This window comes from Aplysia californica, unplaced genomic scaffold (assembly GCF_000002075.1).
Source record: "Aplysia californica isolate F4 #8 unplaced genomic scaffold, AplCal3.0 scaffold00030, whole genome shotgun sequence".
NCBI classification, from domain to species: Eukaryota; Metazoa; Mollusca; class Gastropoda; order Aplysiida; family Aplysiidae; genus Aplysia; species Aplysia californica.
The window spans coordinates 1,942,665-1,964,753 of record NW_004797300.1 but is presented as its reverse complement, the minus strand read 5'-3'; the positions used below and the strand labels follow the sequence as shown (position 1 = coordinate 1,964,753).

Here is a 22,089-nt window from a genome sequence, read left to right as displayed (position 1 = left end):
CAGGCCACCCTTTCATTTGATTAGCTTTCATTGGCGAGGGTTGTTTAATTTGGGGGTCTGGCTTCATAAATGTCGGGCCCAAACAGAGACTGATGGTTTCCCCCTTCCTTAACTTTTACACGCTCTGTCTGGGCTTTTGGCACATGAGCTCACTGGTTTTTTCTATAAAAGGCTTTACAATGCGCCGGTCGCAGACTTCGTCTTGTAGCGGTGAAGTTTTGTGTCTGAGGAGGGAAATGAATGTGATTCTGTATCTCTGTAAAGTCCCTGGTTCACTTTGAAACAGCTAAAAATAGGGGACCATAAAGTTGCCAGTTGCCTGCAGCTTGGACTGTTTTCCTCAGTAGTTCAGAGGGCCTTGTGGTCTACTTGAAGCGTAATACTACGCCAGACACCATTTTGAAAAGTGACGTATGACGGAGTGTTGCACCGAGCAGTCGTATTTGTTTGAGACTCTTTCTGGTGTGTAACTTTGTTTCGTAGCTTTAAATGCCAAAACACGCTCGCCTTATGCTGGTTCGACTTTCCTAGCGCGCTCTTTGTCTTTCTTTGATAAATGCTGTCGGACAGTCAGAACTTTCATTGTGGAATAAATGAGTGAACAATTTGACATCCGTGGCACTTCACAGAGCTCTCAAAGACGCCAGTTTTTCCTCCCGTGTGAGCTGTCGGGAGACGTGCTGGTCATTAGGCAGGTGATTGGAGGTGACAATGTTTTGTATTTACGAGTTAACGAGAAAAAGCTTTCTTTCTCACCTGAGAGAGAGAGAGGGGGTGGAAAATTGCCTGCCACTTCTTTTGAGTGGAGTCGTCGATACCCGTTGAACTAACTATGCAGCATTTAGCTGATGCACACTGTCTTGCCATTTGATGATCTCCACACTCGCGAAATATGGTGCAAGGACTGACTACCTAACACGCACACAGCAAAACACGAACACAGCGAAACATGAACACAGCAAAACACGAACACAGCGAAACACGCACATAGCAAAACACGCACACAGCGAAACACGAACACAGCGAAACATGAACACAGCAAAACACGAACACAGCGAAACACGCACATAGCAAAACACGAACACAGCAAAACACGCACACAGCGAAACACAAGCATAGTGAAACACGATGTTTTTTGCCACAGAAAAGAGAGTGAGGCTTTCCTCTCCACTATATGTGAGAGTCACTGCTGTTTCAGCAGCTGATTACAGAAAGGAAGCTGCGTGAAAAGTGACAGAGGCACACTAGACTGTGCCGCCGATAGTTTCTATGGAGGAGAGTGAGGCAGTAAGTTTCCGTGTAGAAAGATGGAGAAGAAACGCGTCACGCGCTACGCCATACGTTTTGTGACGCGTTTGTTTTTTCCATCTACTTTTGTGAGTCAGATTTCTCTGCTATGAGTATGAGGTGCCGGGTACGGTTTAAACCGACCATGGCATGGTTAATCCACCTACTTCGTGAGTCAGATTTCTCTGCTCTACGAGGTGTTTGTGACTGTTTAAACCGACCGTGGCACGGTAAAAAAAAGAATGATTTTACCAACAAAGACAAAGTGCTGTTGCACCAAGTGATCTCATGATGTACAAGGGGAGAACGTAGCTCTGCGTTTGTTCCCCACTAGTTCTGTTATTTTAATTACCTTGTTTTCTTTGGTATAGAGGGGCGGATGTTCAGAAGAAAAAAATCTGAATGGAACGCTTTACCATCATGGTATTTTTCAGTAAGCAAGAGTTGTTAGTTTATGCTCAGTTATATATTACCCCCACTTGTTTACTTTACCTTTCACAGCATTTTTCTGTCGCGGCAGAGATGAAGAGATATTGAAAGTGATGACATTGTATATTGAGTGCTCAGTTCAGGACTGCTCCATTCACCGTCTTGAGAAGTGACTCGTGATTGAGCTGCACTCAGCAGTCCATATAAATATAATAATATACATTTCTGTGATACAGGTACTACTTGCGTAGCGGCGAAAATGTTTGATCGTTATACTCGGTTGTAGACCACTTATATTATATCTTTTCTGTGACAGCATCTCTGTGTCTGTGGCAGCATCTCTGTGAGAAATAAAGAACTTTTACTTTACTTTTATCCGCCGCTTAAACCCTTGTGGGTGTCGCGGGAGAGAAATGAAGTAGCAAAGTGTAACCAGCCCCCTAGAACATTTTTGAAGTACACAAAGTGGGTGTGACAACAGTTGGGGATCAGTTCCACCAAAGTCAATGACTTGTATTTCTTTCGATATGATAAGAGTAAGAGGGTGCTACATTGAGTGACTGGGTGATATGTAAGGTACATATGGTCGCTTTAAGCACAAGGGGGCTATCTCGAAAAACGTTGTTTTGAGAAAATCAAAGGTAAAGTTTTTGCCCCTTGTTCAGTTTTTTTAAAAGACAAGGAGAGTTTTCTCTATAACCAAGCAAATATACACACCAATGAAACCAGACTTTTTCTATAGGTAGAATAATGCCCACTTTTGGTGTAGGTCAAGATTCCTGGAAACCCCCGAAATCTGGGTTAGCCCGCTTGTCCTTAAAAGCGACCAAATGATAGGGAACATCAAGTTTCATCTTCAGATCTCAATGTCCATTCATAGTTTGTTCTTTTCTGAAAAAAATCGTAGAACCAATGTGTCCACATTTTTTGATATCTCATCTTACTCTTTTACAACGTTGTGAATTGCTTTTGATAGAAAATGTACCGTGCACAACTGCACTACTTGCTTGTTTGTTTTTGACTCGTGTGAATTTTCGGTCCTTGATTGTACGAGGTGGAAACGTGCGAGACAGTTTGTCTCGAAACTTGGGCTTTTGGGTAGAGTTTGGTGGTTGAAATGAGGTCAGGGCCTAGCTCGTGTGTGGTGGTAGTGTGCGGTTTCTAGCGCAGCCTGTGGGGATATTTTGTTCGGTGTTAGATGAAAGAGTTAGTAGCAGCGTGTGCAAATCAGCAAAAATCTTCTGTCAAGTATTTGTGTGTGTGTCTGTCTGTCTGTCTGTCTATCTGTCTGTGTTCGTTGTGAGTGACTGTCTATCTATGCTGTGCATAGATTTATACAGGTTTTGAGGCTTCCTGGGCCAAACTGTACGTGCGTGCTACAGATATTGTACTGTTTGTATAATCCAATAATTTGTTCTCAAATGTACTCGCGTATTCGGAAAGTATATAAAAGTATATAAAAGTATATATATACACTTGGTATTTGTTTGCATATATATACATACGGTGCGTTACAAAATCAGTAGTCCCAGAAATAATTGTTCTGTGGGTCTCGCTGGTTTTTCACATCGGAGATCTTATTTAAGCGAGTCAGACATGATTGCACCACCGCCATTCCTCATACTGACAGCCATGTAGACGTGTCAGGTTCTGTCAGAGTAAGTCGACTCCCACCACTCCCCACCTGTGAGTGGTTGGCGGGTGCTCTGGTGTGGTGTGCTCCTTCTCTCCGCATCAGACATCTATCGTCCCCTTTCTCATCTCCTTCTTTTCTTTGTTTGTTACTCTCTAGTAGCCCGTCAAGTCTTTGGCACTTTTATGATCTCTTATGCAGTTGCGAGTTCCGTAAAACCTTTTCTGAAACTAAACTTATATGACCTGTTTGTGTTACATGGGCTGTAAAACTGTAAAACTCTCTTTAAAACATACCCCCCCCCCCCCCCACCCTCTTTTTGTGTGTGTGTCTGATGTTGAGAATGCAAATGTTGAAATGTTTGTAGTGGCGTTGATAGCCCAGTCGTGTGTGCGGAGCTTACAATAAATGATACAATGTTATACCAAAACTGGAAGAACTTTCATCTTGTGTGTCATTTTGTGGTGTCATCTTGTGTGTCATTTTGTGGTGTCATCTTGTGTGTCATTTTGTGGTGTCCTTCCAACATGCAACTGCTTTTGTGTTTTTGCTTTTGTGTTTTTTGGTTTTGTTACTGACTTTTGAATTTGTCGCGTTACTTTTTTTGTTAGTTTGTTGTTGCTGATTGTAATCATGAAAAACAGTGCATTTACCTTGGATTTCGTTCGTCATTGTTTGCTTTTTAAGTTGCTTTAAAAGACTGAGTTTTTTTGTGGTGTTGGTGGCAAACTCTGTGCAATGAGTTCCTTGTTACGGTGTTGTCTTTTTTGGATTTGATGCTTCTCTCTTTTCAATATTGTCCGGTCACATCGCTCCAAAGATGCAGCGTGGTTGGTTGGCAGGTGCTCTGATATGGTTTCCTCCTTTTTTCCTATAAAAAATCTATCGTCTTTATCTCCCCTCCTTCTTTTTTTGTGTTTGTTACTCTCTTGAAACACCCCTAATCTTCGGCACTTATTTGACCGTATTGTGCTGCAAGTGCCGTAAAACTCTTACTAAAAAACTGAGCAGCCGCTCTAAACCAAAAACTACTAAACCGAAGAAACTCTGGCGGCCCCACAGGTTTTAGTTTAAGCAGACGCCCCATTGTATGCCTGTTGAAATTCCCGTATCCACAGCAGAAACTTGTGATAAAAATATAATGGCTCAAAAGTGTATCAAGACGAGAGATAAATAATTCTTTTTTTTTCCCCCCACCCAAAAGTAAATTCTTGTACAGAAGACTTGTCTTTGTCAGTAAAGACGTCTTGTGGAGAGTTTCCAGCAGTATTACCTCGGGATGGCTGTGCTCCGTGCTACCTCACCATATCCACGTACGGTCGGGCGCCGAGAGCTCAATTACATTGGTGACTGATGAAACGCTACCTCAGAATTATACAGTTCTGTCCGACATTTTTGTCTGTTTTGAGTTACTTAGACATAGATCGGAAAAGTAAAAGTAAAGGTGGATCTGAAAAGAAGAGTTCCTAAGACCATGAGGGCTGATACCAAGTGTTCTCTTTGCTCTATCGAAATCATAAGATCACTCGGAGTCGTTATCAACATAGTCTTTACTTTTAATTTACTTTTCTGATCCAGCGGCGATCAAGATAGTCAAAGCATTTGAAAAAGCCTGACATGTTGTGAAACTCAATATTTAACACTTTCCTCACACGCAGTGCGCAGAGCGGGCTAGGCTTAACCCCGGGGACCAGGACACAGGTGCGGTACATGCTATATCACACCTGCGTCCCGTGGGGGCATAGTGTTAAGTCAAATTTCTCCAAACTGGGTAAGCCTACAGAGCAGGTAAGACTGTAATACTAGGGTAGCGAAATGTGTTTGTCACGTCCGTAACTTGGGTCAACCGTATTGTCATATAGTGAAAAATTAAAGAGATATATTCTATCTAGGAATGACAAATTTATAAGAATTCTCCACGATTTGAGTTTTCTGTGTTGGTGATATCTGCCCCCGACTGTACATATAATATGGCCATATATTCATAACCTTTTCAACTCTGTGTTCTAATTATAGAACTATCGGTAAAACAAAGCTGTGTATTTTTTTTTCTCCGGTCTGTAAATGCCTCATCTGCTTTCCCTCAAAGTAGGCGGGGGCTACTGTAAATCCTTGAATAAAGCACACAAGTATGACATCTGTATGTGTGGCAGTTTATGTCATCGCTTCTGTAAACTCCGTGGGTTTGGAGTGTGACCCATGCTGAAAGGAAGCTTAATCTACTAGAGCTAAGTGTTTTGTCTCTTCTTGATTTTGGAGAGATTTGTATATATTTATTTACGGCTTTCAGAGGTGTTTTTTTTGTGATTGCTGGGGGTTTTTTTCTTCTTTTTTAATATGTGTTTCTCACTTATTTCCTCCAGTGTTTCAATTTCAAGGTGAAATTTTTGTGATTGATTTCAATGAAATTACTATTAGAATAATTTTGTGCTTTCTTAAGATTTAACGACTGTCACTATTTACTGTTATGTTAGGTTTGTTCAATGTATTTTGTGATGGATTTTATTTCTTCCTTTTCCTCGTGTTAGATATTCCTTTAATTCTGTACTGTTTATTTCCACACACGTAGTCAGTTCCAGTTGTCCCAGTGTGATCCCTACCCCTTGCCCATATCGTGCCATAATATGCTCATATCACATACAGAGATCCTTTATTAGTATTAGCAAATTATTTCTATTTTTGGAAAACTGAGCTTTACGTAAGCTGCTACCATCTTTAGCTTACGTTTTTTCTTGAATGGGTGTGTGTTGTGAAAAATGTCCCGTCAGATGTATGTATGTGTGAGGGAAATCTTTTTGTCAAATGTAAGTGTGTGTGTGAAGGAAATCTTTTTGTCAGATGTATGTATATGTGAAGGAAATCTTTTTGTCAGATCTATGTGTGCGTGAATGAAATCTTTTTGTCAGATCTATGTATATGTGTAGGAAATCTTTTTGTCAAATCTATGTGTATGTGTGAAGGAAATGTTTTTGTCAGGTCTGTATGTGTGAAGGAAATCTTTTTGTCAGGTCTATGTATGTGTGAAGGTCTATGTGTATATGTGAAGGAAATCTTTTTGTCAGATCTATGTATGTGTGAAGGAAATCTTTTTGTCAGGTCTATGTATGTGTGAAGGAAATGTTTTTGTCAGATGTATGTATGCTTGAATGAAATCTTTTTGTCAGATCTATGTATGTGTGAAGGAAATCTTTTTGTCAGATCTATGTATGTGTGAAGGAAATCTTTTTGTCAGAACTATGTATGTGTGAATGAAATCTTTTTGTCAGGTCTATGTATATGTGAAGGAAATCTTTTTGTCAAATCTATGTGTATGTGTGAAGGAAATCTTTTTGTCAGATGTATGTGTGCGGGAATGAAATCTTTTTGTCAGGTCTATGTATGAGTGAAGGAAATCTTTTTGTCAGATCTATGTATGTTTGAAGGAAATGTTTTAGAGTAGATGCTAGTAGGCTAGGGTAAGCGGACAGTTTGAGATCTTTCGAGGAAGAATCGGGTTCAATTCCTTCTCTGTAAAAATAAAACGGCTGTCCCTCGTCTCCAGACTGTTTAAGTGTTTTGCTTCTAACTTGTCATTTCTTATTTTGAGACCTAACAGGTTTGGAAGTTGTCCTCCTTTTTAGAACTATTTTGTCCAGAGAACATTAAACTATAAATTACACTTTGGACTAAATCAATAGTTCTGTGGTGACCCTATGTTACATTCGGAGGTCCTGCCTCATAAATAACCTAATAGTGTTGATAGGGGTGTTAAAACTTTACACTTTTTAAAAAAAACCTTCATAGTGTCATTGTGGTTTGTTTGTTTTTTCATTCGCACAAACAATCATGTTGATGTGTAATTGTACTCCTAGCTACAGATGATGTGATATTTGCCTGCACCAGCGTTCCTTTTGTCTTCCAGCACGGTGAAACATCACCCGCACTGCGTTGTTACGTATATCACTGGCAGGCACTGTGTTGTTACGTATATCACTGGCCTGCTGCTGAAATGTACAAGGCCCCAAATTAAAAAAAAAAAATTTTTTTTTAAAATATATTGCAGTTTCTTAATAATAAAATCTATGTGGTATTGGTTGCGTGTGTTCAAGAAATATTTTGTAGAAATTGAAATAGTCCCTTTTAAGCACAAGGGGGCTATCCCGAAAAATACTGTTCTGAGAAAATGGAAGGTAATGTTTTTGGACCCTTGTTCAGTTTCTTTAAAAAAACAAAGAGAGTTTTCTCTGTTTATAACCAAACAAATATACACACCAATAAAACCAAACTTCTCATATAGGTAGGGCAATGTCCACTTTTGGTGTAGGGCAAGATTTCTGGAAACCCCCGACATCTGGGTTAGCCTGCTTGTCCTTAAAAGCGACCAAATTAAAAATGTTGAAAGAAGGGAGGAAAAATGTATGTTAGTAAGAGACGGAACAAAAAATTTTTTCTCCCTCTCCCTCCTGTCAAATTTTTCTTTCTGGGCTTCGTACATTTAATCAGCTCGCTTTGTGTGCACTGCGCTGTCTACAGGCCAAGAATATGAACTTGCACCATAATGATAACGATAATATGTGTCATGGCGTGGTGGAGTCAGACGCGCACGTCAATTTTTGGGCATGTGGAGTTCTTGGTGTCATCGTACAGCTTGTTTGTTTGCCTTGCTTTCTGTGGAACTAATACCCATCTGCCTTGTGTTGAAGTTGAGCTATTTGTGAATAAAGGAGTTGAGGGTCGCCTGGTTTCAGAGGTAGAATTAGCAAGAAAATGGCCACCAAATTTTAATTTCATTACTTTTACGAGAGGCTGATTTCACTACGCTGCCTCCCATATTATGTCAGGTTCTAGATTTGTTCACTTCAGACTTCAGTGCTTCTTGTACAGTTTTCTGGTTCCCCCAGCTGTAATGAAGTAAGTTAGTTTGCGAGTGAATGGATCATCACAAGAGGTGAATAGTCTGACTGTGCACAATATATCGGAGAATGTTGTTAGTAAATGATCAGTTGTTTTTTTAATAAAAATGAATGATGTCCGAAAAAAGTTCCGATGCATTTATAAGTCTTCGATGTCTGGGTCAGTAGTTCTGAGCGATGAAAAAGAGTCCATTCTTGTGCTGCATTTTTGGGTAAAAATATTGCCCCTTGCTTTACAAATGAATAAAAGCCATATTGCTGTATATATACATATAGATATAATATATACAAGTTATCGACTAGGTTACTCGGAAAATACATTTATATATATATATATATATATATATCATTGCTAGTAGTATTATGTATGTTCTAATTTTGCCATATATATATAAGTGATAGTCCAATTGTAATAAATGAATGATTCTTCAAGACTAGATAACTAACAAATTGTCTTAATGTATTATAGAGGTCTCCTGTGTGCATTCTTTGTCGACAGTCTGTTTTCTCTTTTTGCTCGTTTTTTCCCCCTTGTTTACTGCATGCAACCCCTTCCCCTCCCCCCCCTCCCGAAATATGCTTTGCCTTTTACCTCCTTTTCATTCGTATGTGCATAATTATCTTGCTTATAAGCGTACTTGCGAGGGACGTTAGGAACCATAAATAATACTGGTATAGACAATCTGGCACATTTGTTGGTTGTTGTTTTTTCTGCGTATCTGTCCCTTGTCTCATTTTACTGTGTAATACACGTATTGTGCGTGCGCTGTGCCCTTTTGATTTGCGTGTTTTGTGAAGAATACCGTGTAGTTCATGGTTGGAGAGCGCGTAATTTATTCTTGCCTTTCATCGTAACAATTATGATGGGCGGGGTGGGATAGTCAGGGTTGTCTTTTTTGTCTGGGAATGTCTGGAGTCAAGAATTTTCTAAGATGTTGCTTAATTTACATCATGATCATCATGTGCAGTATAGCACGGACAGATGGAACACAGAAGGCTTGAAATCACGCGTCCGTCGGACTGTGCCTGCTGTCCTGTTTTTTTTGTTTTGGGGGGGGGGGGGGGGGGGGGGGGTTCTTCTTTATCTTTGTAAGATATCTCTCAAACTACTGATCCTTCGAACTGCCGAGGCCAGTCCTGATGAATTTGAGCTATCGGTGTTATATCGTATTTTGTTGTTGTGTTTGTATGGTATAACAGAGGGGTGGCCATTCCCAAAGGGGGGACATGAACCTTGTCCTTATGCACAGTAGAACTGTAAATGGGCTGATTTATCCATGTCATGCTCATACTGTGCCTGATCTACAACAGGGAACTGCTGCTTTTTCTTTCCTAATCCTTACTATTGTAATTCCCTCTACTTCTTCTGTGTGTTTGTCACAGTCTTGTGACCTGCTATTACCGGGGTGCCTTGATAGTCGAAGCAGACTTAGTGCTGTTGAGGCTAGAGAGGGGAGCAAAGTAAGCGCGATTCCCTGTAAGGACTTCTCTGTTGTCATCCACCCCTTGGCGCTCATATGAATGACCTTATGTAGTCCAAGTCAAACATCATCATCATCATCATCAATGTATGGTGGACGAACTATTATTATTATTATTATTATTATTATTATTATTAATTATTATTATTATTATTATTAATTATTATTATTATTATTAATTATTATTATTATTATTGTTATTGTTATTATTATTACTATTGACTTGTCTGTTACTTTGTCTATTATTGGAGTGCAGTGCTGGGTTATGTTGGGAGAAGCATGTCTATATATGGGAGTGTTCATGTCTGAAGGCCTGCTTGAGGCTTTTCTTAAGTTAGAAACAATAAATGTATATATGTATATCGGGTGGTGTCTCTTGGAATAGGATAAGTCTTAATCATAATAATAATATAATCAATTAAAAAAGTATTTTTTTGAAAAGTGTTTGTTGTGTTTTTATGTTGTTTGCTGTTTTTGTAAAAGGGGGGGGGGGGGGATATGTTTCTTTCCTTTGATTTTGTAATCTTCACTGTCGTCTTTCTTTTTCTCAGTGGGTGGTTGGTGGGTGCTCTGGTGTGGTTTGCTTCTTCTTTCCTGTCCAATTAATATATCGTCTTAATCTCCCCTACTTCTTTTTTGTGTTTGTTACTCTCTTGTAACACCTCTAATCTCCTAGCGCTCACAAGACCTTATGCAGTTGCGAGTACCGTAAAACCTCTACTAAAACTAAACTAACTCTAGTCTTTGGCATTCATATGATCTTATTGTGTTGCAAGTGCCGTAAAACTCTTACTAATACATACTTTCTTTTTCTCAGCTTTTGCTGTACGCTGCTTCTCTAAATACAGGATGTAGGTAGCATCTTTCTTTTCTGTCAAACATCATTGTCATTATTTCTCCTACTCCTCCTTCTTTCTTGTGTTTGTTACTCTCTTGTTACACCTTTTTATCTTCGTGGGTGGTTGGCGGGTGCTCTGGTGTGGTCTGCTCCTTCTTTCCTATCAAACATCTGTCATCCTTATCTTCCCTCCTTCTATTTTGTGTTTGTTACACTCTTGTTACCCCTCTTATATTCGACACTTATATGACGTAATTGTGTTGCAAGTGCCATCTGTGGGTGGTTGGTAGGTGCTTTGGTGTGGTTTGTTCCTTTTTTCTGTCGTCAAACATCTATCGTTCTGTTTTAGTAAAAGTTTTACGGCTCTCGCAACACACATCATGATTATGTATATCCCCGACGATTAGACGTGATACTAGAGAGTGACACACTTAGAAAAGAAGGACAGGTAAGGGCAATATTTTGTTTTGATGACAAAAAAGGAACAAAGCACACCTCAACACCCGCCAACCACTTACCCGGGAAAAAGCAAGACAGACGGGAAGAAAAAGAGGAGCAGTTAACCCTCTGAGGACGTTAAGTTAAAGAGTTAATACACATTTTAGTATTATAGGACCTACCAGGAACAGTAACACCACCCCCCCCAAAAACCACCTACAGGCTACTCTGTATAGCATGGTAATTTTCCGATAGAAACACTGAGAGAAGCTGATGTCTCTAGAGGTCAGGGAGGGACAGCCCTAGCAACCTGCGTGGAAAAGCCAGAAGAACAATTATCAAACAAGCTGAAACTTGGCACGATCAGCAAACATGTCATGGACCCAAGGAGCTTACTCAACTGTAACCTCCTTGCATAGACCCTTTCATGGATCCTGGAGAGGAGGGAGAAGCAGCTATGGCATTGTGCCGCCTGCAATGCCTATTGGTATTCCCCAAGTAAATAAGATAAGATACGATAAGATAATACTGTATTATCCCCAAGGGAAATTTTTCTTGGCTGTGCAGGACTAAAAACACATGCAAGTATGCATGAAAAAAAATTAAATTATATACTACTGCCATTAAAATTCAATATGAAAAGAGAAGTAAAGCCGACAAAATGTACGTTCACATCAGATGTATCTTTTAACCACACGCAAGAATTTCTAATTACGACCTTTAAAAGACACATTAACTCTTTATCCCTGGAGGGAGTTTTCCCTCTGTGGCTATGCCGTAAAACTCGTACTAAAAAAAGGAGAACAATGCAGCAACCTGGATCAAGGAATGTAAAACAACGAAAACTGTACTTCAACGAGAGACAGTCTGAGAAAGATAGTTTAATTTAATGAGAGTTTACCACCATGGTCGAAAGACCGGACCTTGGTAAGAATCTGTTTATTACTAAGAATCTACTCATTAACGGCCCTGCCTACCACCCTCTCAATTTATTATTTTTATCATTCACGCTCGAAAAGGAAGACCCGCTGAACTTTACTTATGATAAGAGCATCTCTTGTCAGTCCTCATCTATTGCTTAATCAGCACATGCTATATATATATTTAGATCGAGATCAGTATAAGTAGACACCCCCACCCCTTCAAAAATACATCAAATAGGGCCAGTCATAGTGTCGGGATAGTGATTAGACCTATCTTATTTTATTACTGATACCAGTGCTGATACTAATAGATCTATTACTCATTTTTAAAAATGTCATTGTGATCACTAAAATTGAACATGAACACTGCGAATTGTAGGGATCACGGTACCTACTTTTTATTTTGACGTCGACATCACATGAGTATGAAAAACTCCAACTTTTTTAATGAAACGAAATGAATTAGTAACAAGTAACAAAGCTGAACAACAACAGTAAACGCCTTCCGCTTTTGTATGGGGGTAGTCGAATAGTTTACATGTCCACAGCTGTCCAACGGTCAAAATTTTGCCATCAATAAGGTAAACATTTAAAAAATAACTATCCCTATCTTTTCTTCCATTGTTTATAATGGGGACATTGTCAGCTTCTTATTTTCTGACGCGATCTGATGTGGATACCTCAACTTTCTCAACCGCCACCTCTGCCTCTTCTACCTGCCTCTAGTCGAGTCTGTCACCTGTGTCCAGTTCGCCTGTCTGGCTAGTTCTAGATCTAGATCTAGATCTAGAGATCTAATTCTAATTCAAGTACCGATTGTTGGGAAAATTACACACTAGATTTTAGATCTACCATACCATTATAATGTTATCAGCGTATGACCATGGGCCATGGCTGTGTAGTTATTCGCACAGGGCTAGGGTGTGCGAATATTATGAAATTATATTCGCACAGGTTGTGCGAACACTATGAAGTTATATTCGCACAGGGTGAGTGAATACTATGAAGTTATATTCGTACAGGGTGTTTCAAAAGAAGGATGGGGAAATCGGCCAACCATTTCCTCATTTTTTCCCCTCATCGCGCAAGGAATAAAGATCATAATCATAGGGTCTGGATTGAACTTTGGTGGACCCACCGTGTTTGTATATCTTAATGCGCACTAGGCAAACAACAGACTTTTATATACTTATACAGTCATGGATCCTAATCGACCGCTATGCGAACTAGTTCCCGGCGATGCGAGGCGGAGTGGGTGAGGGCTGCGAGAATACCACGAGAGAGAGAGAGAGATAAAGAGAGAGAAGGTGGGACGAGACAAAGTTGTAAACAGACCTGTTATCCGAATCATTGAAGAGATCAAAGTCCGGAATATCTAGGCATCGGATGAGGACGTTTACCGCAGGAACAGGCGCAGGGTTCTCACTATTATTATATATATTTAGTATTACTTGATCCCATCCGCTGTTTCTTTTTAGGGAGAGGCAGTGGAAGGAGACAAGAAGTGGAGGACTGACCAGCGGGTTCCTAATTTTCTTGATTAGATCTACATGTCGTAGGCTTATTTTTGCTCCTTTTCTTTTGAGGGGGAGGCAGCGGAGGGAGACCAGAAGTGGAAGATGGACCAGTAGGTTCCTGGTTTCTGAAATAGTCGCAGTACGCAAATTTTTTGGTGGACCGCATATTCGGCACTTAAGTTATTAGGATACTTATAGATCTAGTATTCGACAGTCGGGGGGGGGGGGGGGGGGGAGGGGGGGGGAGGGGGCAGCCACATGCAAATCAATTATAATATAAATAATAAACAGAGAAAAGTGGACCAGGAACATTTTATAGTTTGTTCTGCCCAAGAACTTTACTTTAGTGGACCCACATTGCCAGCCTAGGCTAGGCTAAGAGGTACCATGAGACTATTGAGAGACAATAGAGGCGCAGGTGAAGTTTACCAGACCAGTGAAAAGAGGTGGAGACATGGTGGAGGTATCTCTAGATTCGTTTCTTACGTGTACTATGTAGGCTCTCTTCTCAATTAAGTTCAGACTTTTCTTCTCTTTGCTTTTGGGCCAAGACTAGACCGTAGCCTAGATTCTAGAAGAAATGGAGAATCGGGAAGGATTTTTACCTGTCCTGTACCTTAGTCTCCAAAATCCAGATCTAGATCTAATGTACATGTAAATATCTAGATCTACTTAGATAAAGAAAAATACATGTGTATAGTCTAGTTTTTAGTAACCCATCATCATCATGCCCAGGTAGATCATTGTGGGAACAATAGATCTAGATATATCTAATGGGCCTGTCTGTTCTCAGTGTCACTGGGAATAGTTTCTTGGCCTCATCCCAGTGACACTGGGAACAATTCTGGCCTATTCCCAGTGCTTTCCAAAATTAAAACTCTTTGCCAAAAACTTAAGATGGGATACCTGGGTGTGACAAATGAGGTCGAAAATCAACTTTATGTAGTAACTCTGTAGTAATACATCATAGTATTTATGGCTGAATGATTGCAGTTTTACTTTTAAGGACCTTTCACAAAGACCCCACCCCTCTTGTCATCTTTCCCAGGACACCCCCCCCCCCTCAAGTTGCCGTCAACCAAAATGTACACATGTGTACATTTAGATAGAACCTGTACAAGGTGCATTTTATATTTGCACCTTTGATCTTTTAAAAAAAATAATTGTTTATTATTAATTTAAAGAATACAATAATGGTGGCGCTGCCTCTGCTTGCACTGGAACCCGATCGACTGGTACACGTAAACAGCACTCAAGGGGTCTGTTTGGCCAATTTTGGTGGATCGTGTCGCCACAAATTTTGTGTTATTAGTACTTTCATACTCTTTCAGAGCTTCTGTGAACTCTGAAAAGCTTTTGAACTTGGACTCCCACTTCCATGCTGAATAGATCTAGAAAAACTAGAACTAGGTGTTGAGTAATTCCAGATTTGCGATGCAATAGCCTTGGGGCCAACAGAACGCTACTGGCAAGGTTCTCTCTGGGCTCTGTTTTGAAAAATGAAAATTCCACGCTGGTAAGCTTATTATATAGGCCAAGACCGCCTAGTTTCGCGGACTCGTCGCATCATTTGCCAATCTCGCTCAGCGATCTCGCGCAGCGTTCGCAGCGCGCAACGATCTCGCGCAGCGCGCAGGTCGGGTCGACCCTGTGCGAATATAATTATTTCTTATTTGCACACCTGGTGCGAATAATATTAATTCTTATGCACACACCCGGTGCGAATAACCACTTCCTTCAGCGTATTGCCACTGAGCGAGGTCATAAAAGACTTGTAGTGTAGTTTGTTCACTTTTTATGAGTTGCGCACTTGACTTGAACTTATCTAGAGATCTAGATATTTAGATAATCTAGATCTAGAATCTAGATCTAGATATCTAGGCTTGATTGTTGTTAAATTTGGAGATTCCCAGTTTTGTCAAGTCACAGGAAAGAAACGAATTTAGTCCTACAAGCTACAAAAGTAACAAAATTCTGACAAGTTAGCCAACAGTATATATTTTTAACGGAGTGTCTCAGAGTCTACGATGGTAACCGGAAGGTTTGACAATGGCCATTTCAGCTGTCTTTTTTTTCCTCTATCCTAGTTCATAAAAATAGACAACCTTGTGTATCTAGATGCACGACTACTCCACCTGACCCCCCTAGCGGGACTTTGCCGAAATCCCCTTTTTTTCTCTGTAAAATTAATTTCTTATGCTTGGGTTTAGCGGGGCAAGGAAAGTCCCGCATGTGGACACAGCGGGAGAGATGGAGCGGAGCTGTATCTGGGGGAAGGGGGTTGGGCGATAGGGTGGCTGTAGGTGAGCTCCAAATAGGCAGTCAGCGGTGCACCGTTGTGATTGGCCAGTCCAGTGATGAGTGAGGGGAGGGGAGGGGGGGGGGCGAAGCAGTTACCCCGCACCTAGCTCAAGGTGCCCCCGAAACTAAGTACCCGGTTACCGTGTACGTAGATACTGAGACTACGTGCCGGGTTACCGGGTACGTAGACACTTTTTTATTTTCTAAAAAATGATGCTTCATGTGCTGTACATATTTTTGTAATTGCCAGTCTTCAGTTTCACTTTATTACGTATTGATTGGATAATAAGAGTTTGTTGTTGAATGTGACGGTGAGGCTTTACTTAAATATATACAGTCGAACCTGTTTAAGACGGCCACCCATTGTCAATGAGAAAAGTGGCCGTATAAGACAGGTGGCCGTCTTAGGCAGGACTGATCAAAATGAAGAAAACAAACCGTTCCTTTCTGAGGTCCTAACCGAAGGTAGCCGCTTAGTTGTTGTTGTTGTTGTTGTCTTCGCTGTGTTTTTATTTCTTTTTATTTCTTTTGTTGCTGCTTTTGCGCATGGGTGACAATAAAATGAAATGTGTCAGACAAGGAGGACTGAGTGCTATGGTAAAACAAACACGTGGGTCGCCACCACTCGGAGAACGAGCGGCGCTTCTGTTGCAATTTCATGTTGACGTCCTTTGTTAAGTTACTGACTGGGTAAACAGTGACCACTCATCTCCCTTACGATTTGTGTATGAGTTCTGGGGTAGGGCTTATGGGTTATGAGGGATTACATGCTTACCTCACCAGCAGCTGAAAATTTGTTACCTATTGGTCAACAGTGGGAGGGGCCTACGCACCATGATCGGTTGGAGGGACTACTTAACAACAAGGACAGGTGATTGAATTATGATGGCTCGCATACAACACCAGGGGCCAATGCACAGTTTATGGCAAAACGTAATGGAGTCACTAAGGTGGCCGTCTAAGACAGGTGTTATTGCTTGGTGTGATAGGGGTTGTGTGTTAAATTATGGTGGTTGCGGCCTCATTTTACAGGTGCCTGTTTTACACAGTTAAATTATATTGAAAAAACGCAAGGGGCAAAATGGAAACTGGCCGTTTGTGCAGGTGGCTGTCTTATAGAGGTGGCCGTCAGGGCAGGTTTGACTGTATAGTTAGTGAGTGAAGCATCTCCAAGGAACAGCTGATGCTGAAAGCTGTGGTGATGGTAACTCATAAATGCCCAACAACTATTACAGAACACAGCACAAACAAATATTCAGACGAATGTCTTGATGTAATAAAAATGAACTCCTACCTTTTCAACAGCGCAAATACTGGACCTTTTATTTTTGTTTGAAACAAGAGTAGTTCATTTTCCGTATTGCGAGTTGACATTGGCCATGTCCCTCCCTCATGCAAGAATAATAGTGACTGCCTTTCGGCTCGATGCTTACCCGACCTTCTCTTTGTTGTGACCGACTGTTCGTGACTGGTTGAGTGACCGACTGTTCGTGACTGGTTGAGTGACCGACTGTGGCTTGAAGCTCACTTACAGTCTCCCTTTCATGTGACCCGCGTATCACGTGCAAACTCTCTCAACCAAAACTCCCCCCCCCCACCAGCCAGGTTGCCAGGAAGGTTTTCAATGTAAAGAAAAGTGGCCAAGTGTCCACAACGACAACCTTTGACTTTGATGGAGTTCACATTGAAGGTTGCAGGTCATGCTGGTTTTCTTAGCTTCTCATACACATTAGTAGGCTAGCTAGTTCAATAGGTGGGAGATAAAAGGCAAATGTGAAATTACTTAAATTTTATAAACTTTTGAAGTTTAATTAAACTATCTGTAATGCTTTAAAAAAATGTAAAACCGTCAACAGTTGCCATTTGACCCGCGAAAAATCTGAATTATATGATCATAAAAAGTAAAGTGGTTCCCGCATCCGGACATTGGGGATTGCCTTGTTAGTGAGACAACTTCCTGGGCCCTCGGCATATTGTGGTAGGGTGGCCAGTTCCTTCCACGCCGCCTTTACTTCCCCAACTCGAAGTCAGTTACCCATTACTGCTGGGTGGGCAGGAGGGGGCGAAAAAATCTGTGTCCGAACCGAGGCTTGAACCCGGACTTTCCGCTTCGGAGACGAGCGCACTAACCACTCCGCCACCGCACCCTCGTTATGATCCTATAGAAGTGTAAATCATGATAAGAATCATTCTGATTTTCAGTGAAATCTTGGGTTCAGCAGTCACAGTAGAGCCACCATGTCGAACTACGGAACCATACGAGAGTACCGAGATGACCCCAACTACCGAGAGTATCGAGACAGCGATGACTCGTCTTCCGTCAGCGAGATCACCGAGACCATTCGCAGCAACATCTTCAAGGTCAACAATGGCGGTAAGCACATTATTGTGGAAATTTTACTGTCGCAATCAACAATTACATTTTTTACTTACTGAGTGTTGGCTCATTGGTTGGTTTTTTTTACAGTTTAGTTGAAAATTACAGTGGAAGTCGCTTATCTGAAATCTGCGGGGCTGTCTGGTTTCTCTTTTTTTAGACGAGTTTTCAGCTCAGAAAGGTTGCTGAAATAAGAAAAAAATGGGGGATTGTATTTTATATTTTGGTTTGCTACTCCTGTTTTTAGATTAATGATGTTTGGTTTTATGTGGACTCCGTTGCATGTTTTTTTTGCTCATTCATTGTTAAGGTAAGAGTAAAATTATACTTGTATAATGTTTATTTGAGAATTTTTAAACGTCTTTATATTTTATCTTGGATGTACAATGTATGAAAGTTATACAGTATAGTGTTGATTTTCCTTCCTATGCTAGATGTATATTTTGTGTATGGCCTGACGTGTTTAGTCATTTGGACCATTTCTCATGAAGATAATGATTTAATTTTGTTTAATCTTCTGTTCCAGGTAGATCTTTTTAATGTATTTTTAAAGAAATTCTTGCTTTGGTGATCTGAAATACTTGCTTTTCTTTCCGGTTGTCAGCCAATGTGTTGGAGCGCACCATGAAAACGCTGGGCACTCCCAGGGACAACACACAGCTACGAGACAAAATGTGAGTTACATATGGGGTAAAGCCTGACATATTAAATATGTGAGGCAGCGTATTGAAATCAGGAGCTCGTCAAAATAATGAAAGTGAAGAAACTGGCATTTTTAGATTCTGTCTTGATTCCTGTGACCTTTGACACATAATTCAAAGTTTTTTTGTGGGTAGTTGGCGGGTACTCTCGTGTGGTTTGCTTCTTCTTTCCTATCAAACATCTATCGTCTTTATCTCCCCTCCTTTTTTTTTGTGTTTGTTACCCTCTTGTAACACCTCTAATCTTCGGCACTTATATGACCTTATAATATTGTGTTGCAAGTGCCGAAAAACTTTCTAAAACTAAACTGACCCATAGTTCAAAGTTTTTAAAAATCTTTCGGGTTGTATGATCCAACGTGATCTTTTCATTTTGTGTATTGACACTGGCGAAATTATCCACAATTATACAGTTGAAATTATCCACCATTATACAGTTGAAATTGTCCACAATTATACAGTTGAAATTGTCCACAATTATACAGTTGAAAATGTCCACAATTATACAGTTGAAATTGTCCACAATTGTACTGTTGAAATTGTCTGAGACAGCCACCCATTGTTGAGCAGAAAATTGATTGTTGCAGACAGACGGATGTCTTGGAGGATGTCATTATAATTATAATTTTGAAAAAAAAGAAAAAACCTGAAGAGAGAAGTAGGAAACAGTCGTGTATTGTACAGGTGACTGTCTTGGACAGGTGGCTGTCTTGTACAGGTGACTGTCTTGGACAGGTGTCTGTCTTGTACAGGTGTCTGTCAGAACAGGTTTGTTGTAGTAGTGTTTGTAAGCGTGTATGCCGTTAGGTTCAACATGCATACAAAGAAAAACAGACTCGACTTGCACTTTTGGCGGCTCACCAGTCCTTTAATATCGTGCTGAATTCAGTGGTTACAAAAAACATTAATCGGAAATGGTACGAAACACGAAGAATGTACACATATCAACAAGTGGGTAATGTTCGTAGAGATTGATTCAACATTCCCTCGTATTGTCTTGTATTTCCTCCAACATATATTGTCTTCTATTTCCTCCAACATATATTGTCTCCTATTTCCTCCTACAATCCCTCATATTGTCTCCTATTTCCTATAACATTCCCTCATATTGTCTCCTATTTCCTCCAACATTCCCTCATATTTTCTCCTATTTCCTCCAACATATATTGTCTCCTATTTCCTCCAACATTCCCAGTGGGTGGTTGGCGGATGCTCTGGTGTAGTTTGCTCCTTCTTTCTTATCAAACATCTATGGTCCTTATCTCTCCTCCTTCTTTTTTTATGTTTGTTACTCTCTTGTAACACCTTTAATCTTCTGGCACTCATAAGACCTTATGCAGTTGCGAGCACCGTAAAACCTCTACTAAAACAAAAAACAACCTTCCCTCGTATTGTCTCGTATTTCCTCAGTCATGAAACTTCGCAGAGCACGAACAAAGTTGTCCAAGCGACCACTCGTCTTCTACGCACGGCAGCCACAAAGAGGGCAGACAGAGTAAGTGTACCGCTGTCATGGATGCAAGACTGCTGGCTGCCGCCGGCATGCCGGCTTATTGAGATCACAGGCAGGTCGGTCGGCGCCGGCCGATTGGGCTCCCGTTGTTGCGTCATCGCTTCGTGTAATGTTACTGGCAATTGTTGAAAATTTATATGCGATCAACGTGAAGTACGAACACGTCCTTTCCATGACGTGAAGTGAAGCTTCGTATTGTGGCTAAGCTTTGTATATTTTGTCGCAGGCTTTTTGAGATTTTGCAGGTTGTCTGCAGGCTTTTTGAGATTTTTCACTTGCATCCATGACCACAGTTTGTCAGGAAAGTGACAGCTCTGCTGCAACAGTCAGGGGTGTCAGTCTGTTTGACTATCAGTCTGTTTGACTGTCAGTTATCTCATAAGATATCATAACGGTTTATTTTTTCCCACAAAGAGAAATCTGCTGTGGCCTGGTAGATACACACGCATGCGTGCACACACACCAGACCTGCCACTCATCCCGATTTAATCGGGATATCCTGATTTTTTGCCCCAAATCTCAAGCATCCAGATTTTCCTGATTTCAAAATATAAAAAGTTCTGCAATCTCATTTGCTTGGAAGCAGCGATTGAACTTTTTATCGGCAGGAATTTGGAACACTATCTATGCTGAATGTAGTATATGACTCACGCACGTTATTTCAACTAAAATCGATGTAGTATTGATTTTGAATTCTGACTTGGATACGTTCAAGATCTACTTTCGCTTTTATAACCCAGAATTCTCCGACTGTGTCCTGATTACTGTAACAATTATGACATGGGCCTAAGAATAATCTATTCGTTGTTCTGCCGTTGGTTTAAAAGCAAGCTTCGTCTGATACAAGACCTGTCAGTGGAACTTTCAAATGCTCGTTCGCATGACGTGACATGACCTCGAACGTGTGAGTAGCGCGTGTGTCGGGGACCGTCGGTTGTCGGGATCAACAAAGTTCATTCACAACGGTCGCATTGGTTGAGGTGTTTTTTGGGACTTAAACGGTGTGGACGACCGGGGGAGGGGGGGTGTATATTTTTTACACTTGGGCTTAAAGTGCATTCCGTGATACAAGTACTAATTGAGTGGAAAGGAATTTAAAAAAAAAAAATGAACTACCTTGACGCGATCTTTTTTTCGGGGGGGGGGGGGGGGGGTGCCTTGAGTGTATATGTGATGGAAGTCAAACGTTGTTACTATATGAAAACCCAGGCTTTTTGTATGGATGATTAGAGTTATGTGTCAGCTATTTTCAAGACTATGAGAGTTTCAGCTTTACTGCAACCTGCACTCCCCCAGTCAATCCAACTCTGACACGAGTACATATTGTTATATTAATTATGCTGTCTTTCAGTTTTCCCTCTATTTAGAGGCCCAGACGTGAACTTATTCCTGAAAAAGTTTTGTCCTGCATACTTGCCTCATGAAAGGGAACCAGGACCTCTTACCAGGCTCTTACCAAGGCTGAAATGAATTATACTGACTGCTCTCTTTAAGACTCTGTCATTCCTCATTTGTCAAAATGGCTTATTGTAGAACACTTAGTACTTGATATGGACGTTAACTACTATTAAAGAGTCTACATAACAAGATGGGCCACTTCTCTCTTTGAGCCAATTAAAAAAGTGTCCTCAAAATTCGGTGGCGCCCTCTTCGCAAAAGCGCACCTTTAGCAAACAGAGTTACCCTACTTGAGTTTTAAAAAATCAAAGTTAAACTAGCAAGTTTTTGAATGAATTTTGGAAGAACGCTTTTTTAAAAT

The 22,089-nt window shown here is 40.7% G+C and overlaps 1 protein-coding gene across 1 annotated transcript in view; it reads left to right on the top strand.

Moving 5' to 3' along the window:
* The first annotated feature begins 12,370 nt into the window (after window positions 1-12,370).
* Window positions 12,371-22,089, top strand: part of LOC101861711 (syntaxin-7) — an 18,789-nt gene continuing 9,070 nt past the window's right edge. Inside the window, exons 1-4 of the mRNA XM_005091458.3 lie at window positions 12,371-12,502; window positions 17,942-18,113; window positions 18,721-18,790; window positions 20,228-20,312. Of these exons, the coding sequence (XP_005091515.1) occupies window positions 17,978-18,113; window positions 18,721-18,790; window positions 20,228-20,312 (291 nt within the window). The 5' untranslated portion in view covers window positions 12,371-12,502; window positions 17,942-17,977. The remainder of the gene's footprint in view (window positions 12,503-17,941; window positions 18,114-18,720; window positions 18,791-20,227; window positions 20,313-22,089) is intronic.